Source organism: Capsicum annuum, chromosome 5, assembly GCF_002878395.1.
Source record: "Capsicum annuum cultivar UCD-10X-F1 chromosome 5, UCD10Xv1.1, whole genome shotgun sequence".
Taxonomy (NCBI): domain Eukaryota; kingdom Viridiplantae; phylum Streptophyta; class Magnoliopsida; order Solanales; family Solanaceae; genus Capsicum; species Capsicum annuum.
In genome coordinates this window covers 133,252,863-133,269,928 of record NC_061115.1, presented here as the reverse complement: position 1 = coordinate 133,269,928, position 17,066 = coordinate 133,252,863, and the positions used below count along the sequence as shown (strand labels likewise).

General features: G+C 37.6%; 1 protein-coding gene across 4 annotated transcripts in view; it reads left to right on the top strand.

Moving 5' to 3' along the window:
* The first annotated feature begins 5,565 nt into the window (after window positions 1-5,565).
* LOC107870736 (anthranilate phosphoribosyltransferase) overlaps window positions 5,566-17,066 on the top strand; it is a 22,794-nt gene continuing 11,293 nt past the window's right edge. The window contains exon 1 of one of the 4 annotated variants that reach the window (XM_016717348.2): window positions 5,566-6,254. In XM_016717348.2, the coding sequence (XP_016572834.1) occupies window positions 5,900-6,254 (355 nt within the window). In that variant the 5' untranslated portion in view covers window positions 5,566-5,899. The remainder of the gene's footprint in view (window positions 6,255-17,066) is intronic. The other 3 variants (XM_016717347.2, XM_016717349.2, XM_016717350.2) reach the window with 3 other exon arrangements.

Genomic DNA, 17,066 nt, shown 5'->3' with positions numbered 1-17,066 from the left:
AAATCATAATGAATTCATTGATAACGAAATCTATTGGTTTGACATTGACTTAAGTGACTAATGTTTACAGATATCATGAAACTCTTTCTACACTTCTTCTCTGCAAAGTTCTTACTCACCTTTATAAAGGCAGTTTCTCTGAATAGGGATTTACACATGCTCATCTTACGGAAAGTTATTGACGATCTTATTACAACAGATACACTTTATGAAGATCTTATTCAATTCTACATGGAATATTTTTTGATAACACAGATAAATAACAAATATATTGTGCATGGAGTCTAAAAATATGGGCCCAACAAGTACTTTTAGGAATACCTGTAAACATATGATTGTAAATTGCTTGAATATAATGAATAAAAGCATCCGAAGAAGCAAAAATGAAAGGCAAACAATCCACAACTATCATTTTCGCTATTTCTTCCCGGTCCTTCATTTTATTATAATTCTTAACTAACTGACCGGTTGTTGGGTTCAGTTTAGTTTATGTTGGCCTGCCAACAGCCTCACTACCTTGTGCAATACTTAGCTCTACCACGTGTTTTTCTCTTATATGCCTCATCAATGAACCCGTACCCCTTTATTGTCTTCGGTTTTATGCTCATATACAAGATCACAAATTTTGTATTGCACCTTAGTTTCTCTTTCTATTTCCAAAAAAAATTCCATGCAATACTAGTTCTTCTACGAGATCTTGCAGGGGTACGACGGGGAGGACGGGAGGAAGATTAGTCGATTCAGATTTAACATTAGCATTTCCGACTCCGTGTGTCTCACCAATATTTTCATCATCCACATCTAAATCAACCGCATCTACTTCATTCTCTTCGTCTATACCATAATTTTTCTGAGCTTCTAAATAATTCATATCGTGAACACCTATACTTATTTCTTCCTCAAAAGATTAACTAATTGTTACCGAAGGCACACATGTATATCTAATACCTGAACTACTCTACTAGAACAACCACCAATTCATTTTTTACTACCACTACCACTTTCGGCATAAAGATTTTTGATACTTTTACCAAGATTTCTTAATTTATTCATATTATAAATTAAACTAAAAAATATTTAAAATACATAAAAATAATAAAATTAAATATTTAACAATTAATATACTAATTAAAAATTAAAAGTAAGAGATGGAATGACAATACCAAATTTTGAAAGTATCCAAAAGTTGTGATTTTAAAAAACTTCCACTTGATATTTGTAATCGCAAAATTAAAAAATAAAATTGAGCACTTTAGGAAATAATTAGAAAATTTGAGAGAGATTGAGAGAATGAGAGAATAAGATTTGTGTGAAAAATGATTTGAAATTTTTGGGTATTTATAGGATTTTTTTTGAATTTTTTTTTAAACTAAGCAATTTTGGCCAAATGGCCGTTAGACCCAAACGACATTATACCCTTTGGGCCAACTGTCCATTTGACCATTGGAAAAGTCAGTTGGCCACAACATGCCAAAATTTATTTATTTATTTTCTTAATTACAATTGGGCCGAGTCGGGTAACCAGTGGACCTAATCTGATTTTGGAATTGGGCCGGTCCATCGGGCCTATCAACGAAGATGACCTAGCCCGGGACCAGCGACCCATGAACCCAAAGGCCCACCAGGCCAGGCTAAATGGGCTGAAACGGGCAGCCCAGCCTAAATGACAGGTTTATTTTCAAGTTAAAAAATACCAAATAAAGTAAATAGGTTTTTAATTTTCATTGCCAAACAGATTGATATCCACAATTAAAAATTATTTACATATACACCTTTATTTTTATCTTTGCACAAACAAATATTAATGCGTCCAATATTATATTATAGTTCAATAAAATAAAGAAGTGTTATAAATGTATTTACATTATAGTGAATGTCTATCAAGATCTAACTGATATCTATCAGGATTTGAAGTATTTGTCTTTTAGTCAGAAACTAAGAGTATTGTCCCCTATAAATAGAGGGGTTTTATTCATTATATTCACAATCAAGAATCTGATGATCTCTCATCCCTCAAGAGAAATAAAGAAGTCTCCTCTCTTCTCTCTCTATTTATTCTTGTTGTTTTTACTTTATATTTTATAACATGTTATCAGCATGAGTCTCTAATATTTATTATACTGTGGTTAAAAGCCTTGTAGAAATTAAGATGAAACGGACGTCTTTTGCATTTGTTATCAATTCTTCATTAAATCTGTAGCTTTAATGAGTCATATTACATGACAAAAAGCATGCACATTTTGAAGGTTTGTATTGTTGGTTTGTATTATATGACACTTGTTATGTAATTAATAATGCACAGGTATAGTAGAATTAGTTAAGTAATTCACATATTAAAAGTCACATAGTATCAAAAATAATGTTTTCTTTTATATGTTTGTCTTTAATGATGTTTATTAATTTATGATATTTACGAATATGTATTTTTGCTTAAAAGAAGAAAAAAAGGTAGCCTTTTAAAGGTTTATTGATGAATTTTATTGTACAATTTGATATATTATGTCATTGATTATAAGACGGTGGATTAAAATTCTATCACACCAAAAAGATAAGACATCGGGTTAAATTCCTGATACACCATGATTATAAGATGTTGGGTTCAAGTCCCATCAATTTATGCCTAAGATGCCTATATGGATAAGACATTGAGTTTAAATCTCAATGCACCATACTGATGATATTATGATGGCTAAGGCAAAGTAATGGGTGTTTCATGAAAATTCATGAAATCCGACCCATTGAATATACTCCATTCTCTAAAGTGAATATGGTAGCAATGCATAATATGTCTAAAAGAGACAAGTGATTGAATATACGAATATAAGTTTGGTGCGATAATATGATAATTATTATCAAAGTTGATAATATTTTCACACGCTTATTATGATCATAAGATATGTTACAGAAAAATTCTCCATATCATATGTATGCCTCGATCTTGAAAGAGGCTATAAACTATCATAATTCGATAGGCTTAAGGCACAATTATATTCCATTCCTGGAGAATGAGAACCTTATTAATACAAACGTGCACTTGATTGTGATGGTATCATAACCCACTTCCAAATGAGGCATAATAACTGAGAAGAGTTATTTTGAAATCTACTTCTAAAGTAGTAAATCTGAAATTTATTCATATAATAGTAAATCTGAAATTTACTAGAGTAAAAGGTACATGTCATGGTAAACTTGGAGTTAGCTAAAATAAAAGTTCATAAATTGACATGAACGATTGCGGCATCCCAAAGATGTGCATACTAAGTATTAAATACATATTGAAGAATTCAAAAATTCTTCATGAGCTTTTAATGTTGCTTGTTCTCATGAAAAATTTGTTGGACCAACTAATTTTGGGATTGAATCCCTTAAAATCTGAAAAGTATAAAAGGTGAATATGGGCCCGTTTACCAGTCATGTGATCTATCAAGATGCATCGATATAAAATAATTACTTGTACATTTATTGTTAACCTGCAGTTTAATATTCATAAAGTTGCTTGCTCAATAAAATTGAGTTAAGAACATAATTTGCAGATTGTGTAATCAAGACAATTCATCTTGATGATAATGGTTTGACATTGAATGCCTTTGATAAATAGCTAAACCATTGCCAATGAGAGCAAAGCTCCATGTGTTGGTCTAAAATATGATATGTTGCATACAATAACACTTGTATGCCTTAGACCAATAAATTATGATTATTTCTTCCCTTTCAATTGGTTCAAGGTTAAGAACCAACTATTCCATCTAATAATTAATGTGTGGTATATAATTAATGAATATACCATGATGCACAAAGATGGATTCTCTAAAGTAAATTGAGATGTATATTAGTTTTCCTAACATAAGGGGGAGATGATAAGCAACTATGAAATATGTTAGGAATTATCTTGAGATCCTCATTCAAAAGATAATTCAAGTTAAATGTCGAAAGCATCTCACGCTTAAGCTGCACGTGCTCCTATTTTGTGTCCCTAAAAGACAAAGTCAATGCATGCGTAAAGCATGGTAGACTAATCAGTTCTAAATGAAATAATCCTCAAAAAAGATAAGGAGCAAATAATCATAATAAGACGGCAATGTGCTTTTGAAGAGCCTATGACATAACACTTCATGAAACCTTATGAGAGGTTCAAGTACCTGAAAATAATGAAGTGATGAGATCTCAAAATGTTATGTCACACTGTGAACCGATAAGAAATAATATATCATCAATATATTTGATACAATATTTGCACAATATTGTGAGAGATTACGAGGATCCGGATTCTATGTTTATTTAAGCATGCTGACATAGAAATATTTATCAAGTGACATGAAAGGATGCATCTTGGTAAGTGTAAAACTTATTTGATTTGCAGTCCAGACACTTGAAGATGTCCCATATGAAATGTTGAATATTATCACATGACAAAATTTAAATGAACACTTTCTAAGGATTCAAAATGTTTGAAGCATATAAAAGTTTCTGGAAAACTTATTTAGAATCCTTGTATTATATAAACTTATAGCTTGGAAATTATTGGAACTCTTGGAGAATTTTCAAAAGCAATAGATTGCCATATCCTAGTGCAAGTGGTGCACTAATGTATCTTGCAAATACTACAAGGCCTGATATAGCCTTTTCAGTCAATTTGTTAAGCAAGACATATTTCTGCTCCTACTAGGAGACATCAAAATGGGATAAAATACATGAGTTTATTTTATTCTAAAGATTGTAGTCCCGACCTTATTTGTCATGCTGATATTGGGTACTTATTTGACCCGCATAAATCTCGGTCTCAAGCATGCAATGTGTTCACATATGGGGACACTTTCATATCTTGGAGATATACAAAGCAGTGTATCTAGCCACTTCATTGAACCATGCTGAGATAATAGCTATTCATGAAGCTAGCCGAGAATGTGTATGATTGTGGTTCATGATATATCTCGTTCGATAAAAATGTGATTTGAAATATGACAATGTACCCATAGTTTTATATAGAGATAATACAACATACATAACACATCTTAATGAAGGATTCATAAAAGGAGATAGAACGAAACACTTTATCAAAGTTTTTTTGAATACATGAGCTACAAAAGAATGGTGATATTAACGTGCAACAGATTCGTTCAAGTGACAATGTGACTGATTTATTCACCAAGTCTCCTCCAATTGCAATTTTCAAGAAGATGGTGCACAAGATTGGGATGTAAAGGTTCAGTACGTTCTCATTAGGGGGAGTTAATACGCATTGTACTCTTTTTCCCTTTCAAGGTTTTGTCCCACTGAATTTTACTTGTAAGGTTTTTAATGATGCAATCTATATGCATATTGTTAGAGATGTGTACTCTTTTTCTTCACTAGATTTTTTTCCTACTATATTTTTTTAAGTAAGGTTTTAACGGGACATATTATCTATCTAGACATTTAAGGGGGAGTGTTGTTATAAATGTATTTATATTATAGTGAATGTATGTACCTTATATCTATCAGAATTTGAAATATTTCTAAAGAGTATTATTCCCTGTAAATAGAAGAGTTTTATTTATTATATTTCAGATAATTTAAAATCATTTTGACCCTTTTGGAAAGAGCAAAAGAAGTGCCGGCAAAGCAAGGCAATGGGACAAGTTGCTAGATAGTGGAAATATTCTCTGTTTGTGCCTACGTATTCCTTTTTCATATTATCGTTCCGAGGTAAAGCGGTCACCCTACCTCACGACTTTATTGATGGGTCCTCGCGATTTTATCAACCAAGTAATTTAGCACACCCTTCAATAGGCTGAAACTTGGTATTTTGTAGCTTTGCAAGGCTCATAATCTTCAAGCGGTCTCTGTATTTCTTATTCTTTTTCTCGATATAGTAGTGTCAACGGGCAAAAAGAGTCAATCTGAAGAAAGAAATTTCGATATGCAAGCTTTATTATATCCCGTGGATCCATTGATATCTTCACAACCCATTGCAAAAACTAGAGCATTGTGGAATTCTCAAAATTCTTTCCGAATTCCCATCAAATGTTGGATCGGAAAGAGGAGTTATTTTGTGATCAATGCTGTATCGGATTCCGCACCCATTGAGGAACTGAGGCTTCAAGAACCAGATATCAAGAACCCAGCTTTGTCTACTTCGTATCGAAATTCTGTGTTTCCGAAGCCCAATCAGACTGTATTGGATGCTCAAACCAAAGTTTGTACTGGCCCCACCCAAACCAAGCCTCTCAATGAGGAACAAGCCTTCAAGGTTCTGGATACCATCCTCAGATCAGGTTCTTCTGATTTGGCTTTCTTTCTTCTATTCATTGATTAATAGGTAGAATTTAACCAGTTATTGTGCCGAATTACTTACTGATCATTTTTATTTTCCGGGTAGTCAGTCAATGTTTATAATTAAAGCTACCTATAAATTAGATTTTAAGTGACTGTATTGTGTAAATGCCATACATGAATGAAATAATTTAAGTTTGTTGTTTTACTTTTCTCATTTCCTTTGTAGTAGAACTTGCTTGTACATTGGAATAATGGGAGATGCATTGTGATTTTACCAAATACTAGAAAATTCTAAATTGTGTGCACCATACTGCTCTGAAGAACTTAGCTAAGAACACTCAAAGCAAAGGCACCACATATACCATACAAACTGGTCATGATTATTGGTTAGTTGTTTCTGTAACTCATACATTAAGTTTGATGTCTGTTAGTTATTTTGGTTATAGGTTTATATGTACATACATTGAAACACCCTAGGAATAGGACCCTTGCAAAATTTCCTTGGTTTTGGACTTATTGGACTTGGTACGACTCAAGGGTACTAATCGTACCCTTGAATACGACTTGTGGGATGGCTTGAGGGTTCAATCGTATGTTAGGCAGTGTGCTTGGCTTGATTACTACCCAAGATACGACTTATCAAGGTACGAGTCGTATCCAAAGATACGAGTAATGCAAGGCAAGTCATATGGTGCTTGATTGAGTTGTCTTGTGGAGTCTGCTCATGGTACGGTTTGTGGGTACGATTGAGTGTGTAAAAAAATATAAGAGAAAAATATTATTGAATTGTTGTAACTACATTATTACATTGAGGCCCTATTTATAGACAATGCATTCCAATCCTTTTCCTAATAGGACACTGCATTACAATCCTTTTTCAAGTAGGATTTTATATGCTATTCCTATTCCTACTCATATTCTAACACTCCCCATCAAGCTGGTGCATAGAAGACATATGTACCAAGCTTGTTATGGATGTAACTAATATGAGAATTGGTGAAAGACTTGGTGAAGATATCTGCAAGAAAATTGATAAGGACTGCTTTGGACGTCCGGGAGACCTCAATTGAAATGGAACAAACTGAAAAAATGATCCGAAAAGTAGTAAATATTGCCGTAAAGTCGATGTGTTGCTGGAAAATTGCCGAAAACTGGTATAAAATATACGGGTCATCTCGAAATCAGGAGACGAGTGGATCTTGAACATGAAAGTCACCGGAAACTTAGCCGAAACATGCTCACATGCCGGATTATTAGATTTAATGGCTGAAAAGTGACTACAATGTGAGGAAAAAAATAAGTATATGGGTAAGGTCGGAATGATGACACGACCTTACTGAAAAAGAGAAATATGTGTAGGGTCGGAATAATGGCACGACCCTATTGAGAAATAGAAATTATATGAGTAGGTCGGAATGACGGCACGATCCTACTAGAAAAGAGAAATTATATGGGTAGGGTCGGAATGATGGCACGACCCTATAGAAAAAGATCTAAGGAGTCACCGAAAAGACGTACGGAACTATGTAAATTAATCTGAGGAGTCACCAAAAAGATGCATGGTGCTATGCAACTCAGATACGAGACTGTAGTCCAGAAAGATGCACGGTGCTACGCAAATCAGATATGAGAAATAGTCACCGGAAAAAAGTACGGTGCTAAGAAAAATAGGTATGAAAAAGTAGTCACCGGACAGATGCATGGTGCTATGCAAAGATATGAGAAAATAATCACTAGAAAGATACACAGTGAGTCAGTGACCCAACTTTTGCTAACATAATCATTGGCCAGATGGGCGGCATATATGGATTATAGCCACCCGCTGGCAGCAGAAACTCTTTGATTCTTTACCAAGATCGTGGAAGCTTTGATACCATGTGAAAAAATATAAAAGAAATATTATTGAATTGTTGTAACTACACTATTACATTGAGGCCCTATTTATAGACAATACATTCCAATCCTTTTCCTAATAGGACACTACATTATAATCCTTTTCCAAGTAGGATTTTATATGCTATTCCTATTCCTACTTATATTCTAACAGAGTGTACCACTTGTACCCTTAGGTATGAGTTAGGGAGGTGTGAGTCGTATAGAAACCAGTAGGTAGGGTCCTGGCAAGGTCTTGGGTACGAGTTGGGGTACCACTCGTACCCTAGGATACGGATGGTATAGGTGAGTCATACCCTTGGATGTAGCTTCATTTAATTTTAAGTCAAGGGTAGTCCGAACATTTCCTACTTCAAAGCCCTTATGTTCTCATGTTATATAACCCTTGGTGGCCTCTCATAACACTTATTAAAGGATGGAAACACTCCAAATACTCTCTCAAACTTACTCTTGAAGATTGGAGGCTAGGGTTTTTTCATGTGTTCTTCAAAGGGCTCAAAAGTCATGTTTCTCTCCGGAATCTTCTTGTATAAGGCATGTACTCTTTCCCCAGCGGTTTTCTACTAGAAAAAATTATTATACAAAACCTTCTCCCCCTGATGTCCAATTTGAGGAAAATCCCTACCTCTCCACAAGTAATCATGATGGCAGAGGAATTACCGAATGGAATATTGATGGTCTGGCTGAGCATCAGATCTACAACAAACTCCATGAGATAGCTGTAGCTATCACAGCCTACAAAATCAAAGGTTCCTCAGACAAAGGAGTTGCCACCATGATTGTCTCAGGTTTTACCGGTATGCTCAAACACTGGTGGGACAATTATGTCTCTGAGGACGAAAAGAACCTCATTTACAACGCCACAGTCCTTGAACAAGTGGCTCGAACAGTAGATGGTCAAGAAACCCTAGTTCAAGAAGCACAAGAAGATGCCTGTGCAACCCTCCTCTATCACATAGCTAGACATTTTGTTGGAGAACCTAAACTCTTCCAAGATAGGAGTCTCGAAATCCTTAATAACCTTCGCTGCAAAAACCTTGCAGACTTTAGGTGGTATAAAGATAGGCCAATCTTTACAGCAAATTTGATATGAAGTCAGGTTTCTGGCAGATCCAGATTGCTGAAAAGGATAAATATAAGACTGCCTTCAATGTCCCTTTCGGGCACTACGAATGGAATGTCTTACCTTTTGGGCTTAAAAATGCTCCCTCCGAATTCCAGAATATTATGAATAACATTTTCAATGATTTCTCTTACATGTCGATTGTTTATATTGACGATGTATTAATCTTTTCTGAAAACATTGATTCGCATTTTAAACATCTCAATACTTTTTTTAAGATCGTAAAAATAAATGGTTTAGTCATCAGTGCTAAGAAAATGAAGCTTTTTCAAACTTCTATCCGTTTCTTAGGACATGATTTGCATCAAGGAAGTCAAAAGCCTATTTGTCGAGCCATAGAGTTCTCTACTAAATTTCCTTATGAAATCACAGATAAAACCCAGCTCCAAAGGTTCCTAGGAAGCCTAAACTGACTCCCTTAACGTTATCGTTACTAAATGGTAGGACTTAACATTTCCTACTCCAATGAAGTCATTAAGGCTTCACCTTTTAAGACTAGATCTGAACGAGGCACAATGACACCTCAATGTAAAGATCTTGATAGAATAATTGAACAAAACAATTATACTAATCAAGTTCTTCATACCATTTCTCAGCAGATAGAAGACACCAAGAGTTCTCCTCTAGTCCAACATGAAGATAATTAAACTGATTTTTGAATCTGTTTATATCTAATTCGTTGAACAGTTGAATAATCTCTAAAGAATTATTAATGGCAATAGTAGACTCAGAGGTCTTGATATTATGTTTTTTCAAAAAACTAAATTTTCCGATTTGATAAATAGTGTTGAAAGATTCTTCTGGAATACTCCAGTTTTGAAGATCATTTTCAATTGTAGCAATCGGAGTTGCTTGAGAAGACAAATTAACAGTGTTTTTAACATGACTATTCATCATTTAAAACAAACTGTCTAGAGGCTGATCGGACTTCAACCGACTCAAGGTATGCGTCTGGTGGTTGGGTTGGGTAACAGGGGCGGTTTCTGGTCCTGATTGGGCTTGGGATTGCCCATTACGACAAGGCCCTGGTTCAGGTCGTGTCAAGTTGGTATCAGAGCTTTAGGTTTCGGTGTCATGGGGTGTCCACAAAGCCGTGTCGAGTAGAGTCTTGCGTATGGGTGTGTCGTGCACCACACTTATAATCAGGAGGCTCCAAGGTATTTAAGAATGTTTTACTTTCTTGGTTATTCTACTTTCGGGCAATGGAGTCTAAGGTCTTGAACTCTTCTCTGAATCTTCCTTGGTTTACTCTTTGGATCATGTCTTCTCAACGATCTAAAGTTCATGGAAACTTGCCTGTCCCACTCGAGGACAACATGGATGGATCTAGTCCAACTCATGGGGCATAGACCCGGCCAAGGGTCGCACCTTCTGGTTTTCCCCGTGGAGTCCCATCGGTCTCTACTAACCCTATCTCGGAAGGTGATACTTATACTTGGTTACCTCAAAGAGAGGTTACTCGTCATCCTAATAATCTATTGACCCAAATAGTGACAACTCTATCATGCCAGTCCAATCCTATTGGTACCGGGAGGAACGGGGTAAGGTTGGTAAATGAGTAAGGTAAGGGGGTCTCGGTTTTCTGAACAAATGGGGAGGCCAACAGGTATGGCGGTAAATGGACCAAAAAGGAAGAGTTGGGTGAGTCTTAACTCCTATTCTAAGTCTTTTGTTCCCTACCCGGATTCAATTGGGATGCAGGTGCTTCCAAATTGGTAAATTCTTCTAGGGCACAGGGTGCCCAATCTGCATCATCCCATTTTCTTTATAAATTTTATGGTTGATCGCACCGTGGTTGTTGCGAGGGAGGAAGGAGTCAGCATTTTGGTTGTGGCCAGTTAGGTCTCGTGTGATGGGGATGTCCTATAAGGGTTGCCGCTTGGTCAAATAGAGTATTGGCTACTACCTCTAGCTCCGGCATTGGTCGGGATTGTCTCAATGTTTTTACTATTCCTTGGGAGTCCGAGGCATCTTTTGATGCCGATGCTGGTATGTTGAAAACTCCTTTCCTTGTGGTGTGTATGGTTTACTTAGCTTGGGGTTCCTTCTCTTTTGTGGCCTCGTTTGTGGTTGTGTATTTTGGTTTTGGTCTCAAGGTTACTTCGGACTCTTTTGGTCTTCTGTTTTTACCCCGGTGACTCTGCGATTGCCAAAGGAGTCTATTAGGGGTGTGTGGTATCTGACGGTAGTAAAAGGGGTCTTGGTGGAATTGTTTGACTCGGATGTGGTGGATTCCAATGTCATTCAGGAATTGATTGGTTGCACTTGTGCTATGCCTCATTAGGCTGTCGGATCCGTAAAGGTTGCCTTTAGGCTCCCTGGTGAGTCGGTTATGGAATGGGAGGATGGTTTCATTCCCTAGCTATTAGGGGAAAGGTTATATCATATCTTGGAACTCGGAGGTTGATCTCCAAGGGTGTCTTTATTACTTGGTTCGGGTTAAAGATTCTAACCTGGAAGGTTTTTCCTTACATTCGGTTTTGGTGGTGCATGAATTTCTTGGGGTTCTTTCCGACAACCCTCATGGTGTCTTTCTAATGGGGAGGTTGGTTTGGGATTGGTCTTGTTTCGGATACTTGTCCAAATTCTATTCTTCGGTATAGAATGGTTTCGATTAGGTTAAAGGGGCTTGAAGGTTAATGAAGGGATTTTTTAGATAATGGTTTCGTCAGTCTTAATGTTTCACTGTGGAGTGATTTCACTCTTGCATGTATAAGGGGGGATAGTTCCTCGGAAATTAAGTTGTCGGTAGGTGACTAAGGAATTTGGAGTGTCCTCCTTATTGGGGTGGACCATGCTTAGTATATCCTATAAGGGTACTTTGCTAGTAGTACATGGTGGTTGGTAGATCCTAGGCTTGAATCAAGATGCTTGATTTTGATACAAGGGAGTATGATAAGCTCGGAAATAGAAATGCGGGAGTTGTGGAGGTAAACTGGTAGGTGGGATGAGGTTGATGATTTGGGAAATACAATAGTGGGAAAGTTGTGCCATATAGGCCGGAGTTTAGGTTGAACGGAGGGACTGGGGATCTAGTCATTCGACAGGTTAGATCATGGAGCTTGCATGTATCTTTGTCTCTATACTTGTACTTTATTGTTGCCATGAAATTGATTATTAAGTTCATGATTTTGAATGTAGGTTTTGGCATAATTGAGAGCTTTGACATGATTACTCATTTAATTGATTTTCCATGGATCAACAACAACAACAACAAACCCAGTGTATTCCCACCAAGTGGGGTCTGGGGAGGGTAAAATGTACGCGGTCCATACCGTTACTTTCGAAGAGGTAGAGAGGCTGTTTTCGATAGACCCCCGGCTCAGGATAATAAATAGTCAACAAGGTCATAGTAATATATGACACGGAATGGGTGGCATAAACGAAATAAGTAATGAGAAATAATAACAGTAGAGCTAAGCGAGCCATGAAAAAGAGCAATACAAAAATTTTAAAAAACAGGAAATAAGAAATAAGGGAAAGGAAGAGAAAAGGAGAAAAGAGCGCCTCCTAGTAGTAGCATACGCTAGTGGATCCTACCAATGTACATAGTCGTAGGCTTACTAACCCAGCTACATCGGAGCTCCCTAACTACTAGTTACAACCCACCCACGCACTAGCCTTCTACCCTTATTCGCGACCTCCACACTTTCCTATTTAGGGTCATGTCCTCAGACAATTGTAAAAGCTCTATGTCCTGTCGAATCACTTCTCTTCAGTACTTCTTCGGCCTACCTCTACATCTCCTAACACCATCCAAAGCTAGCCGCTCGCACCTACGCACTGGGGCATCCGTGCCCCTCCTTATCACATGCCCAAACCATCTCAGCCTTCCTTCCCGCATCTTGTCCTCCACTGAAACCACTCCCACCTTCTCCCGAATAATCTCATTCCCAACTCTATCTCCTCTAGTAAGTCCACACATCCAACGCAACATTCTCATTTCCGCTACCTTCAATTTTTGAATATGGGAGTTCTTGACTGGCCAACACTCCGCACCATACAGCATAGCCAGACGGACTGCTACTTTGTAGAACTTGCCTTTAAGCTTTAAGGGTACCTGGTTTTCCATGGATCATGATGCATTATTCACGCTTATTTATGTTTATGAACATTGTGGGATGCATGGAATGGTAAATGAATTTTGGAGTACTATGAATTCCCCAATTACTTGGTTTTGGTCTTTGAAATTATATGCCTTCAAACTATTTGTGAAATTGTCGTTGAATATAATTTCATCATATGGTTTGACTATTCTTAAATCTTTGCATGTCATAAATGATTAAAGGAACATGAATTGGTTTTGGTTGGATTCAAATGATTTTGAAAGGCCTTGGTGGCCATGGTTTGGTTTTAAATGGTTTTGGTTTAATTGGAAACCTTGGAGTCAATTTGGTCTCATGTTTTTGCATGTCTATGTTGGGCCCTAGGTAGCATTGGGATGAATGTTGGTAGTTAATCTAGAATTCTCTTTTAGCAGTGGACTTCAAGGGAGGATCGGGTTGCATATTTTAGTGATACTCTTCTCCTTTGGCTAAGAGATTACTCTACTAGTATTGCATGCATTCTTATAGCACTTATGACTCCTCTTATGGTATGGTTTGGTCGGGATGTTTCTTCATTATGGTCTAGGTGGTTGCTATGAAGTACTTCGTGCCTATAGTGCAGTGTCCTGTCTCTGGGATCTTGCCTTGGGAGGCATGGATAACTCTTGTAATTCGGTTTCTTAAATGACTCTTCTTATGTTAGGATGTTAGTGGTTTGGGACGTATGGTGATGTGTTGAAATGGGGAATGTCGAAGCGCCTGAGTGGGGAGAGTCTAGGGTGACTACTAACAGTTAAGATTTTGGAAAGTGAGTTAAGGTTGTTGTCATGAGAAATGGTTAGGAAAGGGATAGGTGGTGGAAGCTTTTGCGAAATATCAAAAGGTGCTAGATCTTTTGAAGGATAGATTTTACCGTGGGTATGTAAGCAGTAGGCTTGAATGTTGTGATTGGTAAATATACCAATAAGTTGTGTTGGGCACCTGAGAGGTCTGGTAGGGCATGGTTTTATGAATTATTTTCATGGCTTAGTAGTTGTATGATTTTGGGTGTTCAATTATAGGTTGGGGGTTTTGGTTATGGTGGTTGGACATGGTTTACCCATGTCTTTTACTTATGATTTTCTTGTTATAATGGTGATGGAAGCGGATTAGTGTTTCGGGAGAGATGTAAGGAGTAGAGCCCGGTGGCCTAAATTAACTCTTTTGAGCTTTGGATAGGCTTGAACATGGAGGTGGTGTATAGCTAGATTCAGGCTCTCGTAGTGGTGTGTCTTGGTAAATTCTAAGTTGAATTGGACTTGCCCTTGCATGAGTTCATTCAGCCGGTATTCTATGAGTTTGCGTTGGGGTAAGGTGTGGATGGTACTTGGTTGGTTGGTTTCTTTGGGTGGTATTGGTATCTCGGATTCCTTGTTCTTTAAGGGGTCCCGATGAGGATTATAGAATGGTAAGTTCGCCGGTTGAGAACAAAAAGGTGTGGCTTTGGCAAAGGTTCTATGGTGGAACTAAAAGTCGAAGAAAGTCATTTGGAATGTGGAAGGGGACATGGAGTCCGAGTGTCCACGTTTGTTCTTGGTTCCGAAAATTCGTGCGTAAGGTGTGTGCTCTTCAACACGTCTTTTTGTTTTCTAACTTGGTTTAAGGTGTGGAATGGTTCCTCTTGCATCTTCATTTTCTTAGTTAGAGATCGGAATGGGGGTGTTGGGGTGTAAATCGTGTTTGGGTTATGTAGTGATCTTCTCACCTTGGTTTTGTGTCCTTGCTCTCTATTTTGGTTGAGGAAAAGTTTGTTGGGTGTTAATATGTTATCTCATGCTTGTCCCTTACCCTTACCCGTTATTCGAGGGCAAATGATCTTAGTGGGGGAGACTGAAACACCCTAGGAATAGGACCCTTGCAAAATTTCCTTGGTTTTAGACTTACTGGACTTGGTACGACTCAAGGGTACTAATCGTATCCTTGAATACGACTTGTGGGATGACTTGAGGGATCAATCGTATGTTAGGCAGTGTGCTTAGCTTGGTTAGTGCCCAAGATACGAGTCATCAAGGTACGAGTCGTATCCAAAGATACGAGTGGTGTAAGGCAAGTCGTATGGTGCTTGATTGAGTTGTCTTGTGGAGTCTGCCCATGGTACGACTTGTGGGTACGATTGAGTGTACCACTCGTACCCTTAGGTACGAGTTAGGGAGGTGTGAGTCGTATAGAAACCAGTAGGTAGGGTCTTGGCAAGGTCTTGGGTACGAATTGGGGTACCACTCGTACCCTAGGATACAGATGTATAGGTGAGTCGTACCCCTGGATGTGGCTTGATTTAATTTTAAGTCAAGGGTAGTCCGGATATTTCCTACTTCAAAGCCCTTATGTTCTCACGTTATATAACCCTTGATGGCCTCTCATAACATTTATTAAAGGATGGAAACACTCCAAATACTCTCTCAAACTTACTCTTAAAGATTGAAGGCTAGGGTTTCTTTGTGTTCTTCAAAGGGCTCAAGAGTCATGTTTCTCTTTGGAATCTTCTTGTATAAGGCATGTACTTCCCTCATTGTTATTTCCAACTAAAGTCATGTGTATTGTGTCTTAAACATTGATTTATGAATCATAAATCATGAAGGGTGGTTTTCGAAATATATGTTGAGGGTCTTAGTGCATATGGTTTGGTATTGGTTTAAACTATGTTTTTACATGTTTTTAGTGCTGATGCATATGTTGGTACTTGTTGGATATGGTTTAACAAATGGGTCTTGCGTAACCCTAATTATGGTGGTTTATGCATTGGTTTTGGTCTTGGTAAAGATATGCTCTCAACATGTTTGATAAAATGCCTAAAAGAATGTTTCCACTCTATTGTTGAACTTTTATTGGAACTCTTGTTTGGTTTGGTTTGGTAATGGACCCCTAAATGGATTTGCACGGTTTAAATGATATAAATGCTTTAAATGTTTGGCATGGTCATAAATGGTTTGGAATGGTTTTAAATGGCATAAATGGTGTACATGGTTTAGAAGGATTAAATGGTAAAGCCTTGGTGGCTATGAAATTGGTTATGCTTGTGGGGTACATGGGAATCCCCTAAGTGGTTTAATATGGTTAATGGAAGGGCACATGGAATCCCTTAAACCTATACATGGTTGGCTATGGATAGTACTTGCAAGTATAGTCGGTATGACGATACCACTACTAATGGCCTCGGTTGATAAATGATTAATGGATTGGTTGGTTGCTTGGTAATGGTTTTAATTGGACAATAATGGCGGGGTGTGTTGCAAAGCCGTGGAAGGTGGAGGTCCCGGGGGACCAAAATTGGAAACTCATATTTGTCGATATGAGGTTTGGTTTTGGTGCCCGTGAGCATGATGTCACACTTTATATTTTGGGGAATGTGCTAGTCATCCCAGGTTTTTTTTTTGGTCGTACGGCTTCACGCATTGGGGTCCTTTCAGCGGGGGATCTAAACCCATATAGCTCGTGGGTGGTTTAGGACGACAAAGCTACACAAGTCAGGTAAAGGTTTTAAAGGAATGCTAAGCCCGCTTCCCTTTCCTAGCATGGTTATATGTATATGTATGGTTGTATGCATTATGGATGGTTTTACTTGGCTTTGTAAACAACATTATTTTATTCTTGTCCTGAGTGCATGCTAGTGTTCACCCACTAACCCGTCTTTGGGCGGCTGTATACCCACATTATGCAGGGACCGACTATTCTACTTTTCTTTCTTAGTGATCGGATTCGGGGATAGTCGA